Consider the following 17,276-nt stretch of genomic DNA (forward strand, 5'->3'; position numbering starts at 1 on the left):
CACTTACAACGCCAGAGATGTGGGTTCGATTCCCACGGGGGACCAGTACAAAGATATATGGACTTACTAGTGTAAATCGCACCGGATAAGAGCGTCTGCTAAATGACTGAAATGTATATGTTTATGTTGAGTAAGTAAAGTGATTTCTACTTGGACTACTAGGCGCATGCGTTGTGAAGAAGCAGCCAGGAAGGGGTACTCCAGTTAGGCATTCTAGGTCCAACATCAGTACTGCGTACGAGGGAAGCTAGCGCCCGACTTCAAATACATGATCCTTGGCTAATCCTCCAGCCTCTTGGGAACGAAGATAATAACCTGTACCGGAATTAGCTAGACACAGACACGAAAACAACGTTGTGGAGATTTACATAAGAACAGATTCGCTGCTGTCGCTTTTCTGATACAGGTTCCATCCTCTCGGGTTCGTTGAGGATGAGGTTCCCGACCATCAGACGGTGTCCTGGGGAAGGAGATGGGAAGAAGGAACTCGCTCCACCATTTAGGAACCCCTTTGTGCATGACTTGAGATTCACCCCGCTCGAAAAGGCAAAGGTAAGTGAAAATATTACACCTGGTGCAACACGTCCACCTGTTTAGTTTTTACATCGATAAGAGGCAGGCAAGATTTATATAACGGGTTGCTAGCCAGACAGCTAACTACCGATCAAGGTATGTAGCTAGCCTGACTGACTAGCAACTAGCTAGAAGGCTGGCTACATGTTGCTCACTTGACTCTCATACTCTAGCTACCAAGTCTGGACAACAAGCTGGACAAATAACCAGCGCATTACCTTGCACACACACCACGACACACAGGGCAGCTAGAAGACAACACTTCACATGTCTTGGCGTGGTTAGGCAACTTAGCCGATAAAACCAGCCAACAATGTTAAGAAATGATCATATATTACAATTATAATACAAGATGATACGTATTTTGCAAAAGAGTCAGAAGATGCCCGAGCATCATCACTTGAGTTAGCTGTGTATTCCTGCTCAATCAGCATCTGGTCTGGTGTGGCTTGTCCATGTCAAGCATTATGTTCTGTTGAACGCCGGAGGAAATCAAATAATTATCTAACAATGTATATTAGTATGAAATGGACCAGAGAATACATGTATCCCTCTTGATCCAAGCGAGCAGAGTTCAACAACCAGTTCAATACAGTGAATGTCAGTAGGCCAGCAGCTCTTCCAGCAGCTCTTCCAGCAGCTCTTCTATTAAAAGATGGGGCTTGACAGACACAGCATAGACGGTGCTGGATGAAGATAAGGCATAACACTGCTTGTCCAATAGAAATCCCCGGTCACTATTGTAAGCGATGTCATGGCGACGTCGGTTAGCTATGCGCATGCGTAGAAACAGGTTATACGGTTGGCTATGCGCATGCGTAGAAACAAGTTATCGGGTTTACCGGTCGTCTCGCAGCGAACTGCGCATGTGCAGCACGTCAAAATCAAACACATTCCTTCAACATAAAGTTGTTGTTGACCGAAAATGAAAAACGTGTCAGTTAGTCACTTTCACGAGATTAGAGTAATAATATGTTTAACTATTTAAGAATCTAGGTTGTGCCTTTAGATTTCGACTAAATTAACAACATAAGGAAGACATATTTTACTTCTCATTGACTTGTCAAACCCCGTGAATTCACCGTTCATTTTTCTGTATTCAGGGTTCACTTGTAACATCGTTTGAAGCTTTGTTTTACATTTGACAGTTATAGCTCATTTCAGGATTGTATATAGATTTGTTCTCCTTAATTCTAAGTAATTTGATTTATCTGTTTCAGTCTCTGGATTGTTTAATCAAACTTTCTGGCCGCCAGCTCCTGATATTAGGGCATTAAAAACTACAACCTGTCTTCTGAACAAGCCTAGTGCGCCTGTTCAAATCAAAAAAAAATTGTCACATGCGCCGAATACAACAGGTGAAATGCTTCCTTACAAGCCCCTAACCAACAATCCTTTAAGAAAAAAAAGTGTTAAGTAAAAAATTGAAAATAAAAGTAACAATTATACGGCAGAGGCAATATACAGAGGTTACCAGTACAGAGTCAATATGCGGGGGCACAGGTTAGTCGAGGTAATTGAGGTAATATGTACATAGATAATAAACAGAGAGTAGCAGCAGCGTAAAATAGGGGTCTGGGTAGCCCTTTGATCAGCTGTTCATGAGTCTTATGGCTTGGGGGATTGAAGCTGTTAAGAAGCCTTTGGGACCTAGACTTGGCTCTCCGGTACCGCTTGCCGTGCGGTAGCAGAGAGAACAGTTTATGACTAGGGTGGCTGAAGTCTGACAATTTTTAGGGCCTTCCTGACACCGCCAGGTCCTGGATGGCAGGAAGCTTGGCCCCAGTGATGTACTGGGCCGTTTGCACTACCCTCTGTAGTGCCTTGCGGTCGGACGCCGAGCAGTTGCCATATCAGGCAGTGATGCAACCAGTCAGGATGCTCTCGATGGTGCAGCTGTAAAACCTTTTGAGGATCTGAGGACCCATGCCAAATCTTTTCAGTCTCCTGAGGGGAATAGGCTTTGTCGTGCCTTCTTCACGACTATGTTTGGACTGTAGTAACTTGACAAGGAATGCCCACACGCATTTCGATATTACTTTCCTTTACTTTCAACCCAACTTTCAACCCAAACCTAAAGGTGTATTGCCAGGTACAAACGGTACAAATATAACAGAACTATATAGCCCACTCAACCGGTGGTAGAATCACATTGCACAGAATTCACTCTTGGTGATGACATCATCAAAGGGGAAAGGTCACGGTTAATGCCAATAATAACCATGTCATTATTTATATAGTGTCCACACTATAACACTTCTCCCCCCTCAATTTAAATCTCCCCTGTAAGGAAAACATAAGATTGACAAGTAAACCACATCAGAGTTTTCTTCTCTTTACTACACCACACTGTAGAACTTCTGCTGGTGTTACCGTAAATGTAACCAAAACAACAACAATAAAATGACAGTCCTTATTTCTTTTCAACTAGGTCTGCTGCTCCAAACAAACACTAACACCACGAGTCTCTCAGTCTCAACTACAGAGTTAGTCTTTCAGGAGGCTTGTGACTACGCTGTGATCTGCGCAGTACTCCTGGCGTGCTACGAGACACAGGTAAGGCATGTCCCAGTGGAGCTGGGTCTGAGGGCACAGGAGCGGGTTGGGTGTTTGTTAGAGAATGTCCATCACCCTCTGCTGGAACCACTGAATGCCCCTGTTCCTCAGATGCTGTTTCCTGTGGGGTTTCAACTTGTATACTACCATCCACAGCTGTTCCGTCTGAAAACATGGTCTTGTCTTTGTCATAGCGCAGGCGGAGATGGTCCTGGTGTCTGCGCATGACTCGGCCATCAGTCAGTTTGACCACAAAAGAGACGGGACCACTCTGACTCAGAATGATACCTGGCAACCAGCGTTGGCTGCTTGTGAAGTTGGGATGTAAACAGTGTCATTGGGTTTTAACTGTCTCTCCCTCGCGTGGTGGTCATGTCTCTCTTTTTGTTTCTCCTTCTTCCGTTCCACTCGTGCTCTGATGTTCGGACGCAGTAGATCCAGGTGAGCTTTTGGCCTTCTGCCCATTAACATCACCGCTGGAGCCTGTCCTGTTGTTGTTTGTGGCGTGATGCGGTACTGGAACAAGAACCGAGAGAGCTTAGTTGTGATGGTTCCCCCAGTCATCCTTTTGAGCCCCTCTTTCAGTGTCTGCACAGCCCGCTCCGCTAAGCCGTTTGAGGCCGGGTGAAACGGGGGTGCTGCGGACATGGCGGATCCCATTTCTCCTCATGAATTCTTGGAACAAGTCACAGGTAAACGTTGTTGCGTTGTCGGACACCAGAGAGTCAGGCAGACCATGGGTTGAAAACACCTGCCGAAGCTTTTCGATGGTTGTGGTCGCTGTGATGTTTACATTTACATTTAAGTCATTTAGCAGACGCTCTTATCCAGAGCGACTTACAAATTGGTGCATTCACCTTATAATATCCAGTGGAACAACCACTTTACAATAGTGCATCTAAATCTTTTAAGGGGGGGGGTTAGAAGGATTACTTTATCCTATCCCAGGTATTCCTTGAAGAGGTGGGGTTTCAGGTGTCTCCGGAAGGTGGTGATTGACTCCGCTGTCCTGGCGTCGTGAGGGAGCTTGTTCCACCATTGGGGTGCCAGAGCAGCGAACAGTTTTGACTGGGCTGAGCGGGAACTGTGCTTCCTCAGAGGTAGGGAGGCGAGCAGGCCAGAGGTGGATGAACGGAGTGCCCTTGTTTGGGTGTAGGGCCTGATCAGAGCCTGAAGGTACGGAGGTGCCGTTCCCCTCACAGCTCCGTAGGCAAGCACCATGGTCTTGTAGCGGATGCGAGCTTCGACTGGAAGCCAGTGGAGAGAGCGGAGGAGCGGGGTGACGTGAGAGAACTTGGGAAGGTTGAACACCAGACGGGCTGCGGCGTTCTGGAGGAGTTGTAGGGGTTTAATGGCACAGGCAGGGAGCCCAGCCAACAGCGAGTTGCAATAATCCAGACGGGAGATGACAAGTGCCTGGATTAGGACCTGCGCCGCTTCCTGTGTGAGGCAGGGTCGTACTCTGCGAATGTTGTAGAGCATGAACCTACAGGATCGGGTCACCGCCTTGATGTTGGTGGAGAACGACAGGGTGTTGTCCAGGGTCACGCCAAGGCTCTTAGCACTCTGGGAGGAGGACACAAGGGAGTTGTCAACCGTGATGGCGAGATCATGGAACGGGCAGTCCTTCCCCGGGAGGAAGAGCAGCTCCGTCTTGCCGAGGTTCAGCTTGAGGTGGTGATCCGTCATCCACACTGATATGTCTGCCAGACATGCAAAGATGCGATTCGCCACCTGGTTGTCAGAAGGGGGAAAGGAGAAGATTAATTGTGTGTCATCTGCATAGCAATGATATGAGAGACCATGTGAGGATATGACAGAGCCAAGTGACTTGGTGTATAGCGAGAATAGGAGTGGGCCAAGAACAGAGCCCTGGGGGACACCAGTGGTGAGAGCACGTGGTGCGGAGACAGATTCTCGCCACGCCACCTGGTAGGAGCGACCTGCTCATGATGTGCGCCTCCAGCCACTTGGAGTGTGCGTCCACCATGACAAGGAACATGTGACCCATGAAAGGGCCTGCAAAATCTATATGCAGCCTGGACCATGGGCGGTCAGGCCACTCCCACAGATGTAGTGGCGCGGGCGGCGACATCTTCTGGTTGATCTGGCACTCAGAACATGATTTAACTTTGTCTTCTACCTCCTGATCCATGTTAGGCCACCAGATGTAAGATCTGGCTAAACTTTTCATCCGGGAGGCACCCGGGTGAGCCTCATGGACCTCATCCATGACTTGTGCACGGCCAGGGGGTGGAACAACCACTCTGGACCCCCAGAGTATGCAGCCATCCTGCACACTCAGCTCAGTTTTGCGCTTTGCATAAGGTCTTAGTCCATCATCCTCTATGACAGGAGGCCAACCCTGCATCAGGAATCTTTTCACTTGGGACAGGATAGGATCCTGGTCTGTCCACTGTTTGATCTGTTTGGCATTCACAGGTGAGTTTGACAATCTCTCCATTAGGAAAATTGTCTCGGGAGGCACCACAGTTGTGGCAGGCATCTCTGGTAGCGGGAGACGGCTGAGCGCGTCTGCATTTGCATTGTCCTTCCCCGCTCTATACACTATCGTGTACTGGTAAGCTGACAGTGTCAGGGCCCAGCGCTGTAACCTTGCTGAAGCCATGGGCGGAATGCATCTTGATTCACTAAAAAGGCTCATCAGTGGTTTGTGGTCAGTGCATATGGTGAAATGACGACCGTAGAGGTACTGATGGAAGCGTTTCACAGCAAAGACTATGGCCAGACCTTCATTGTCTAACTGTGAATAACCCTTCTCAGCACTCGTCAGCGTACGTGATGCGAATCCAATGGGTCTCTCTGACCCGTCCTCCATCTGATGAGAGAGTACTGCCCCGACGCCATAAGGTGAGGCGTCACATGACAGGATGATCTCTTTGAGTTGGTCAAAATGAACCAGAAGTTGTGCTGATTGTAGTAGTGCTTTCACTTCCTTGAAAGCTTTCTCTTGTGCTGGCCCCCACTTCCATTTACAGTCTTTGTGGAGCAACTGATAAAGTGGAGCCAACACTGTTGACAGCTCCGGGAGGAACTTACCATAGTAGTTCACCATGCCCAGGAACGACCTGAGCTCTGACCCATTCTTGGGGTTTGGAGCATCCTTGATTGCCCTGACCTTGTCCTCCACAGGACACAGACCCTGCGCTGTGATCTTGTGACCTAGGTATGTCACACTCTGTGCTTGGAATGTGCACTTGCTACGCTTCAGGCGCAGCCCTGCCTCAGAGAATCTCTTTAACACCTGGTCCAGATGGTGGAGGTGCTCCTCCTCCGTCTCCCCTGTAACCAGGATGTCATCCAGGTACACTGCTACATGAGGGATCCCCTGCAGCAGATTGTCCATTGTCCTCTGGAAAATGGCTGGGCTGGACGCCACTCCGAAAACCAAGCGGTTGTACCTGAACAAGCCTTTGTGCGTGTTCACTGTGACATACTCCTTTGAGTCCTCGTCCAGGAGGAGCTGTTGGTAGGCGTGACTCATGTCAAGCTTTGAGAACGTCTGGCCTCCTGCCAGTGTCCTCCACCCGCGGCAGCGGGTTAGCGTCTAGCTTAGAGGCCCTGTTGATGGTGAGTTTGTAGTCCCCACATATACGCACCGTGCCGTCACTTTTCAGAACGGGAACGATAGGAGCTGCCCAGCGGGAGAACTGAACGGGAGAAATGACGTTTGCTTCCTGCAGCCGCTCCAACTCATCTTCCACTTTCTTTTTCATGGCGTAAGGCACTGTCCTGGGCTTGAAAAAGCGAGGCTCGGCATGAGGATCCACGAACAGCTTAACTGCAGTGCCCTGAAGTGTGCCCAGTTCATCTTTGAAAATCTCTGGGTATTTTTGAATGACATCCTCAGTCACTCGGGTGTGTTTTATCTCACCCCAGTTCAGTTGTATTTTGTTTAGCCAGTCACGCCCTAGTAAACTAGGCCCCTTCCCTTTCACCACCAGGAGCCGTGCTCTCGCTTCCTGGCTGTTGTATGCAATGTCCACCTCTAGAGCCCCCAGCAATGGTATGGTCTCCCCGGTGTACGTACGCAGTCTGATCCCTGCCGGTGTGAGGGCTGAAACCTGTCTTGAGCCCCAGATTTGTTTGTAGGTCTCCTCACTTATGACAGAGGCAGAGGCCTCCGTGTCAACCTCCATCCTCATCTGCTTTCCATCTACCTCCACTGTAGCATAGATAGGCTCTGCGCGCGGCTCCCTCACATTAAACATGTTGTAGGAACAATGCTCTTCCTCCTCTTCTGTGCTCTCTAGGTGGTGCGCTGCTGACTGAGGCTTTGGTGCTGTGAACTTGCCCAGCCCAGTCCGCCCACCCTCTGGCTTGCTCCTAGGACCCCTGCATTTTTTTGCTAAATGTCCCTTTTTGTTGCAATTGTGACAGACAGTCTCCATGAACTTACAGTTGTTACCATAATGTGTCCCTCCACATCTGAAACATTCCACTGCTTTTCCCCTTTTTCCTGCCACCTCTTTTGTCACCTGATGCACTGCACAACTTTCACTGTTGGCCTTTTGAATATTTTTCACATTACTAGCGGCCATCTCCATCCCTTGAGATAGTTCCAATGCTCTCTTGAAAGTCAGTGTGGCTTCCCCCAGCAACCTGCGCTGTATGCTGTCCTCATTAATGCCACAGACTAATCTGTCACGGAGCATGTCCTCTAACATAGCCCCAAACTCACAATGTTCAGAGAGTTCACGTAATTCAGCAACAAAGTTAGCAACAGACTGACCTGTTTCCCGAAAATGGCAGTTAAACTTGAACCTCTGGACAATCACTGACGGCTTTGGATTGTGGTGAGTCTGAACGAGAGCAACTAGATCCCCAAAATGAATTTCTCACGGTCTCCGTGGTGTAGCCAAATACCTCATTAGCTTGTAGGTTTTAGCCCCACACACACTCAAGAGAATAGAGCGCTGTTTAGCCTCATCTATGATTCCATTTGCCAAGAAAAAGTGTCCCAACCTTTCCACACATTCCGTCCAGTCCTCGTTCTCTTCCACAAACTCAGTGATAGTCCCAAACATTGCCATTATAATGCCAACTTGTCCTTGATCCTCGTTAGCGATTTTCACTTGCTGCTGATTGTCCCCGTCGGTGTTTCCGTCTAGCGGCACCTGCTCTCCGTCGCTCATTAAGCTAGCTAACTGACTACCTCCACTGTTTCTTAGCTAGCTAGCACCTCGCCCTGTACACGTTGATAAAGTTTTATCCTCGTCGCCAAAAAGGTGTAGTAACTTGACAAGGAATGCCCACACGCATTTCGATATTACTTTCCTTTACTTTCAACCCAAACCTAAAGGTGTATTGCCAGGTACAAACGGTACAAATATAACAGAACTATATAGCCCACTCAACCGGTGGTAGAATCACATTGCACAGAACTCACTCTTGGTGATGACATCATCAAAGGGGAAAGGTCACGGTTAATGCCAATAATAACCATGTCATTATTTATATAGTGTCCACACTATAACAGGACCATGATAGTTTGTTGGTGATGTGGACACCTAGGAACTTGAAGCTCTCAACCTGCTGCACTACAGCCCCGTTGATGAGAATAGGGGCGTGCTCGGTCCTCCTTTTCCTGTAGTCCACAATCATCTCCTTTGTCTTGATCACGTTGAGGGAGAGGTTGTTGTCCTGGCACCACACAGCCAGGTCTCTGATCTCCCTATAGGCTGTCTCATCGTTGTTGGTGATCAGGCATACCACTGTGTGTCATCGGCAAACTTGGTGTTTGAGTCGTGCCTGGCCGTGCAGTCATGAGTGAACAGCGAGTACAGGAGGGGACTAAGCACGCACCCCTGCGGGGCCCCCGTGTTGAAGATCAACATGGCGGATGTGTTGTTGCCTACCCTTTCCACCTGCGGGCGGCCGGTTAGGAAGTCCAGGATCCAGTAGCATAGGGAGGTATTTAGTCCCAGGGTCCTTAACTTAGTGATGAGTTTTGTGATATGTTGTTGAATGCGGAGTCGTGGCCACTCACGATTCCAACACCTTCATTACGTTTGCAGACGACACTAAGGTGGTAGGCCTGATCACAGACAACGATGAGACAGCCTATAGGGAGGAGGTCAGAGACTTGGCCGTGTGGTGCCAGGACAACAACCTCTCCCTCAATGTCAGTAAGACAGAGGAGCTGAAAGTGGACTACAGGAAAAGGAGGGCCGAGCACGCACCCATCCACATCGACAGGGCTGTTGTGGAGCAGGTCGAGAGCTTCAAGTTCCTCAGTGTCAACATCACTAAGGATCTATCATGGTCGTGAAGAGGGCACGACAACGCCTCTTCCCCCTCAAGAGGCTGAAAACATTTGTCATGGGCCCTCATCCTCAAAAAGTTCTACAGCTGCCCCATTGAGAGCATCTTGACTGGCTGCATCACCACTTGGTATGGCAAATGCTTGGCATCTGACCGCAAGGCGCTACAGAGCTTAGTGCGTACGGCCCAGTACATCTCTGTGGTCGAGCTCCCTACCATCCAGGATTTCTATACCAGGCGGTGTCAAAGGAAGGCCATAAAAATGTACCCCAGCCACCCAAGTCATAGACTGTTCTCTCTACTACTACACGACCTGGGGTGGACCTGCGAATCTATGGTGACCTGGGGGTGTTCTACCTGAATCTATAGTGACCTGGGGTGGTTCTATCTGAACCTATAGTGACCTCACCGAGGGTGGTTCTATCTAAACCTATAGTGACCTGGGTGGGTTCTACCTGAATCTATAGTGACCTGGGGTGGTTCTATCTGAACCTATAGTGACCTGGGGGGGTTCTACCTGAATCTATAGTGACCTGGGGGGGTTCTACCTGAATCTATAGTGACCTGGGGGGGTTCTACCAGAATCTATAGTGACCTGGGGGGGTTCTACCTGAATCTATAGTGACCTGGGGGGGTTCTACCTCAATCTATAGTGACCTGGGGGGGTTCTACCTGAATCTATAGTGACCTCACTGAGGGTGGTTCTACCTGAATCTATAGTGACCTCACCGAGGGTGGTTATACCTGAATCTATAGTGACCTCACCGAGGGTTGTTCTACCTGAATCTATAGTGACCTCACCGAGGGTGGTTCTACCTGAATCTATAGTGACCTCACCGAGGGTGGTTCTACCTGAATCTATAGTGACCTCACCGAGGGTGGTTCTACCTGAATCTATAGTGACCTCACCGAGGGTGGTTCTATCTAAACCTATAGTGACCTGGGTGGGTTCTACCTGAATCTATAGTGACCTGGGGTGGTTCTATCTGAACCTATAGTGACCTGGGGGGGTTCTACCTGAATCTATAGTGACCTGGGGGGTTCTACCTGAATCTATAGTGACCTGGGGGGTTCTACCAGAATCTATAGTGACCTGGGGGGGTTCTACCTGAATCTATAGTGACCTGGGGGGTTCTACCTCAATCTATAGTGACCTGGGGGGGGTTCTACCTGAATCTATAGTGACCTGGGGGGGGTTCTACCTGAATCTATAGTGACCTGGGGTGGTTCTATCTGAACCTATAGTGACCTCACCGAGGGTGGTTATACCTGAATCTATAGTGACCTCACCGAGGGTGGTTCTACCTGAATCTATAGTGACCTCACCGAGGGTGGTTATACCTGAATCTATAGTGACCTCACCGAGGGTTGTTCTACCTGAATCTATAGTGACCTCACCGAGGGTGGTTATACCTGAATCTATAGTGACCTCACCGAGGGTGGTTCTACCTGAATCTATAGTGACCTCACCGAGGGTGGTTCTACCTGAATCTATAGTGACCTCACCGAGGGTGGTTCTACCTGAATCTATAGTGAACTCACCGAGGGTGGTTCCACCTGAATCTATAGTGACCTCACCGAGGGTGGTTATACCTGAATCTATAGTGACCTCACTGAGGGTTGTTCTACCTGAATCTATAGTGACCTCACTGAGGGTGGTTCTACCTGAATCTATAGTGACCTCACCGAGGGTGGTTATACCTGAATCTATAGTGACCTCACTGAGGGTGGTTCTACCTGAATCTATAGTGACCTCACCGAGGGTGGTTATACCTGAATCTATAGTGACCTCACCGAGGGTGGTTATACCTGAATCTATAGTGACCTCACTGAGGGTGGTTCTACCTGAATCTATAGTGACCTCACCGAGGGTGGTTATACCTGAATCTATAGTGACCTCACTGAGGGTGGTTCTACCTGAATCTATAGTGACCTCACCGAGGGTTGTTCTACCTGAATCTATAGTGACCTCACCGAGGGTGGTTATACCTGAATCTATAGTGACCTCACTGAGGGTGGTTCTACCTGAATCTATAGTGACCTTACCGAGGGTGGTTCTATCGGAATCTATAGTGAACTCACCGAGGGTGGTTATACCTGAATTTTATATCCAGATAAAACAACAAGTCAATGAGGATTTCATTTCCCTATTAGGGACCTAACCACCCGTGGGCCATTTACAGTCCCAGTCATAAATGTCCACATAACTATGCAAAATGTCTGCTTTATGATGTCTAACACTGAATCAGCCTGAAAATATATCAAATGGAAAATAAAGTTACATGACTCCTTTCCTCTGTGGATCTGAATGTAGTACGATCCTCCTTTCTACATCTCTCCCTCCCCTCCCCTCTCTCTCTCCCTCCTCTCTCTCTCTCTCCCTCCCCTCTCTCTCTCACTCTCTCCCTCCCCTCCCCTCTCGCTCTCCCTCCTCTCTCTCTCTCTCCCTCCCCTCTCTCTCTCACTCTCTCCCTCCCCTCTCTCTCTCCCTCCTCTCTCTCTCTCTCCCTCCCCTCACTCTCTCACTCTCTCCCTCCCCTCCCCTCTCGCTCTCCCTTCTCTCTCTCTCTCTCCCTCCCCTCTCTTTCTCTCACTCTCTCTTTCTCTCTCTCTCCCTCCCCTCTCCCTCCCTCCCTTCTCTCTCCCTCCCCTCCCCTCCCCTCTCTGTCTCTCTCTCTCTCTCTCTCTCTCTCTCTCTCTCTCTCCCCTCTACCACCTCTCTTCATTCTTCACCCTTCTCTTTCCACCCCCCCCTCGGGCTCCCGAGTGTGCATCAGCGGTCTAAGGCACTGCATCTCAGTGCAAGAGTCGTCACTGCAGTCCCTGGTTTGAATCCAGGCTGCATCACATCCGGCCGTGATTGGGAGTCCTGTAGGGTGGCACACAATTGGCCCAGTGTCGTCCGGGTTAGGGGTTTGGCCTGGGTAGACCGTCATCGTAAATAATCATTTGTTCTTAACTGGCTTGCCTAGTTAAATAAAGGTAAAATAAAAACGTAAAAATGATGAGGATGATGATGATGATGATGATGATGGTCCTCAGTGGTCCTCAGTGATGACAGGTGGGCATGCTCCCCTGATGTTGTGTTTATGATTTGAAATAGCTGTAGGCCTCAGCACCCTGCCTGCATCATGCTGTAGGCCTCAGCATCCTGCCTCAGCATCCTGCCTCAGCATCCTGCCTGCATCACGCTGTAGGCCTCAGCACCCTGCCTGCATCACGCTGTAGGCCTCAGCACCCTGACTGCATCACACTGTAGGCCTCAGCATCCTGCCTGCATCACGCTGTAGGCCTCAGCATCCTGCCTCAGCATCCTGCCTGCATCACGCTGTAGGCCTCAGCACCCTGCCTGCATCACGCTGTAGGCCTCAGCACCCTGACTGCATCACACTGTAGGCCTCAGCATCCTGCCTGCATCACGCTGTAGGCCTCAGCATCCTACCTGCATCACGCTGTAGGCCTCAGCATCCTGCCTCAGCATCCTACCTGCATCACGCTGTAGGCCTCAGCACCCTGACTGCATCACACTGTAGGCCTCAGCATCATGCCTGCATCACGCTGTAGGCCTCAGCATCCTACCTGCATCACACTGTAGGCCTCAGCACCCTGCCTGCATCACACTGTAGGCCTCAGCACCCTGCCTGCATCACGTTGTAGGCCTCAGCATCCTACCTGCATCACACTGTAGGCCTCAGCATCCTGCCTGCATCACGCTGTAGGCCTCAACATCCTGCCTGCATCACACTGTAGGCCTCAGCATCCTGCCTGCACCACGCTGTAGGCCTCAGCATCCTGCCTGCATCACACTGTAGGCCTCAGCATCCTGCCTCAGCACCCTGCCTCAGCATCCTGCCTGCATCACGCTGTAGGCCTCAGCACCCTGCCTGCATCACGCTGTAGGCCACAGCATCCTGCCTGCATCACGCTGTAGGCCTCAGCATCCTGCCTGCATCACGCTGTAGGCCTCAGCATCCTGCCTGCATCACGCTGTAGTCCTCAGCATACTGCCTGCATCACACTGTAGGCCTCAGCACCCTGCCTGCATCACGCTGTAGGCCTCAGCACCCTGCCTGCATCACACTGTAGGCCTCAGCATCCTGCCTGCATCACGCTGTAGGCCTCAGCATCCTGCCTGCATCACGCTGTAGGACTCAGCACCCTGCCTGCATCAGGCTGTAGACCTCAGCACCCTGCCTGCATCACGCTGTAGGCCTCAGCATCCTGCCTGCATCACGCTGTAGGCCTCAGCATCCTGCCTGCATCACGCTGTAGGCCTCAGCATCCTGCCTGCATCACGCTGTAGGCCTCAGCATCCTGCCTGCATCACGCTGTAGGCCTCAGCATCCTGCCTGCATCACGTTGTAGGCCTCAGCATCCTGCCTCAGCATCCTACCTGCATCACGCTGTAGGCCTCAGCATCCTGCCTCAGCACCCTGCCTGCATCACGCTGTAGGCCTCAGCATCCTGCCTGCATCACGCTGTAGGCCTCAGCATCCTGCCTGCATCACGCTGTAGGCCTCAGCATCCTGCCTGCATCACGCTGTAGGCCTCAGCATCCTGCCTCAGCATCCTACCTGCATCACGCTGTAGGCCTCAGCATCCTGCCTGCATCACGCTGTAGGCCTCAGCATCCTGCCTCAGCACCCTGCCTGCATCACGCTGTAGGCCTCAGCATCCTGCCTGCATCACGCTGTAGGCCTCAGCATCCTGCCTGCATCGCGCTGTAGGCCTCAGCATCCTGCCTGCATCACGCTGTAGGCCTCAGCATCCTACCTGCATCACGCTGTAGGCCTCAGCATCCTGCCTGCATCACGCTGTAGGCCTCAGCATCCTGCCTGCATCACGCTGTAGGCCTCAGCATCCTGCCTCAGCATCCTACCTGCATCACGCTGTAGGCCTCAGCATCCTGCCTGCATCACGCTGTAGGCCTCAGCATCCTGCCTCAGCACCCTGCCTGCATCACGCTGTAGGCCTCAGCATCCTGCCTGCATCACGCTGTAGGCCTCAGCATCCTACCTGCATCACGCTGTAGGCCTCAGCAAACTGCCTGCATCACGCTGTAGGCCTCAGCATCCTGCCTGCATCACGCTGTAGGCCTCAGCATCCTACCTGCATCACGCTGTAGGCCTCAGCATCCTGCCTGCATCACGCTGTAGGCCTCAGCATCCTGCCTCAGCATCCTGCCTGCATCACGCTGTAGGCCTCAGCATCCTGCCTCAGCATCCTCCCTGCATCACGCTGTAGGCCTCAGCATCCTGCCTGCTTTTCTGTTTCCTTCTCTGTCATGAAAATAACTGGCCTTCCCATTAGAAGCCTCAAATCTGGACCTTGAAGCCAGTTTCAATGTTAGTTTTTATTATTTTCTCCAGTGAGGGATTTAGACCTGGGACACCAGGTGGGTGGAGTTAATGGTCAGGTAGAACAGGAAGTCAGTGGTTGTCTGGACCTCCAGGGTAGGATTGGACTAACCCCTGCGTTAGAAGCTTGTGTCTCGACTCTCTCCTGTTTTTAGAAGTGTTTGAAATGAAACTATGCAACGCTGGACTGTAATGAGAAGCGTTTCCTCTGTGAAGCTGACCTCCGTGCTTTACTAGAATGTAGGCTAGGTTTCACCGCGGTTCACTTGGTATGTAACCGTTATGTAAGTCAATACGCCCCTGAAAAGATCTGTGTCACAGTTGATAAGGGGAGGGGGGGGACATTTGAAGTCCTGTTATAGTTGTGGGCCTATCGTCATGGTAACGTGGCTGAAACCACTGACTCCTCCTCTCCGTTTTAGTAACGCAGCTCATGTTTTCATTCCGTGTGACTGTGCATGTATTCTCACACGTTTGGATTCTCTATACATTTTTTTTTTCTTCCCAGAATGCATTCCTCTGGTCCATGGATATGACACTGAATTCCATTCATAATGTAGGTTATTCTGAGCTCCATTCAGGGTCTGGGTGAAAAATATATTTTGTTGATGTAGACTAATGAAGCTAATTGAAATGAGCTTTGGATAATGTAGACTAGGTGACTGACTGGTAGTTTGGCAGTCTGTTGACCAGCTCTCTGAATGTTTGTTGGGGACATTGCTAGCATGGGTTAGAACTCTGTGTCATCGTGCCTAACATGACGAGGAAGAGACGTGAGATCGGGGACCAGGCTATGCCGTTGCTACCAGCCTACAGCCAGCCCACAGGGGATGTATTGTATTATGTAGTGTAAAGAATGTCACACTGCTTGCTTAGCGTGACACTTCCTCCTGATTCAGTCACTTAAGCGAGGCTCAAACCCAGGACGTCTGCCTCACAAACTCGTGACCACCCTCCCTGAAGTGTCTTACGCAGTGGCGCCACTGAAAAGCTGTGTATTCAGGCTGGGTGGTGTTATACAGATCCTGCTCTGCTACATGAGCCCAGAGGGATGTTTCATCACCACATGTTGGTTAAGGTTTCCCTTTAACCTTATTTTGTCAGGTCGTTTTTACCAAATGTGGTTGTAGTCGTGCTAGTTGATCCACTGAGATGTTTCTCCTGGCTGTGTTGACGTCTGGGAGTTCCGTCTCTGTGTGGTTTGATTGGCAGTCCCAACTACCAGTCAGTCACTCTGTGTGGTTTGACTGGCAGTCCCAACTACCAGTCAGTCACTCTGTGTGGTTTGACTGGCAGTCCCAACTACCAGTCAGTCACTCTGTGTGGTTTGATTGGCAGTCCCAACTACCAGTCAGTCACTCTGTGTGGTTTGATTGGCAGTCCCAACTACCAGTCAGTCACTCTGTGTGGTTTGATTGGCAGTCCCAACTACCAGTCAGTCACTCTGTGTGGTTTGATTGGCAGTCCCAACTACCAGTCAGTCACTCTGTGTGGTTTGATTGGCAGTCCCAACTACCAGTCAGTCACTCTGTGTGGTTTGATTGGCAGTCCCAACTACCAGTCAGTCACTCTGTGTGGTTTGACTGGCAGTCCCAACTACCAGTCAGTCACTCTGTGTGGTTTGATTGGCAGTCCCAACTACCAGTCAGTCACTCTGTGTGGTTTGATTGGCAGTCCCAACTACCAGTCAGTCACTCTGTGTGGTTTGATTGGCAGTCCCAACTACCAGTCAGTCACTCTGTGTGGTTTGATTGGCAGTCCCAACTACCAGTCAGTCACTCTGTGTGGTTTGACTGGCAGTCCCAACTACCAGTCAGTCACTCTGTGTGGTTTGATTGGCAGTCCCAACTACCAGTCAGTCACTCTGTGTGGTTTGATTGGCAGTCCCAACTACCAGTCAGTCACTCTGTGTGGTTTGATTGGCAGTCCCAACTACCAGTCAGTCACTCTGTGTGGTTTGACTGGCAGTCCCAACTACCAGTCAGTCACTCTGTGTGGTTTGATTGGCAGTCCCAACTACCAGTCAGTCACTCTGTGTGGTTTGATTGGCAGTCCCAACTACCAGTCAGTCACTCTGTGTGGTTTGATTGGCAGTCCCAACTACCAATCAGTCACTCTGTGTGGTTTGATTGGCAGTCCCAACTACCAGTCAGTCACTCTGTGTGGTTTGATTGGCAGTCCCAACTACCAGTCAGTCACTCTGTGTGGTTTGATTGGCAGTGCCAACTACCAGTCAGTCACTGTGTGGTTTGATTGGCAGTCCCAACTACCAGTCAGTCACTCTGTGTGGTTTGATTGGCAGTCCCAACTACCAGTCAGTCACTCTGTGTGGTTTGATTGGCAGTCCCAACTACCAGTCAGTCACTCTGTGTGGTTTGATTGGCAGTCCCAACTACCAGTCAGTCACTCTGTGTGGTTTGATTGGCAGTCCCAACTACCAATCAGTCACTCTGTGTGGTTTGATTGGCAGTCCCAACTACCAGTCAGTCACTCTGTGTGGTTTGA

The 17,276-nt window shown here is 50.4% G+C and overlaps 1 protein-coding gene across 2 annotated transcripts in view; it reads left to right on the forward strand.

Moving 5' to 3' along the window:
- Positions 1-212: 212 nt before the first annotated feature.
- Positions 213-17,276, forward strand: part of LOC106597556 (lysophosphatidylcholine acyltransferase 1) — a 113,852-nt gene continuing 96,788 nt past the window's right edge. The window contains exon 1 of one of the 2 annotated variants that reach the window (XM_045696601.1): positions 213-552. In XM_045696601.1, coding sequence (XP_045552557.1) covers positions 433-552 — 120 coding nt within the window. In that variant the 5' untranslated portion in view covers positions 213-432. Of the gene's footprint in view, positions 553-12,450; positions 15,328-17,276 lie in introns of those variants that run through there. The other variant, XM_045696600.1, reaches the window with a different exon arrangement.

Source organism: Salmo salar, chromosome ssa02 (assembly GCF_905237065.1).
Source record: "Salmo salar chromosome ssa02, Ssal_v3.1, whole genome shotgun sequence".
Lineage (NCBI taxonomy): Eukaryota > Metazoa > Chordata > Actinopteri > Salmoniformes > Salmonidae > Salmo > Salmo salar.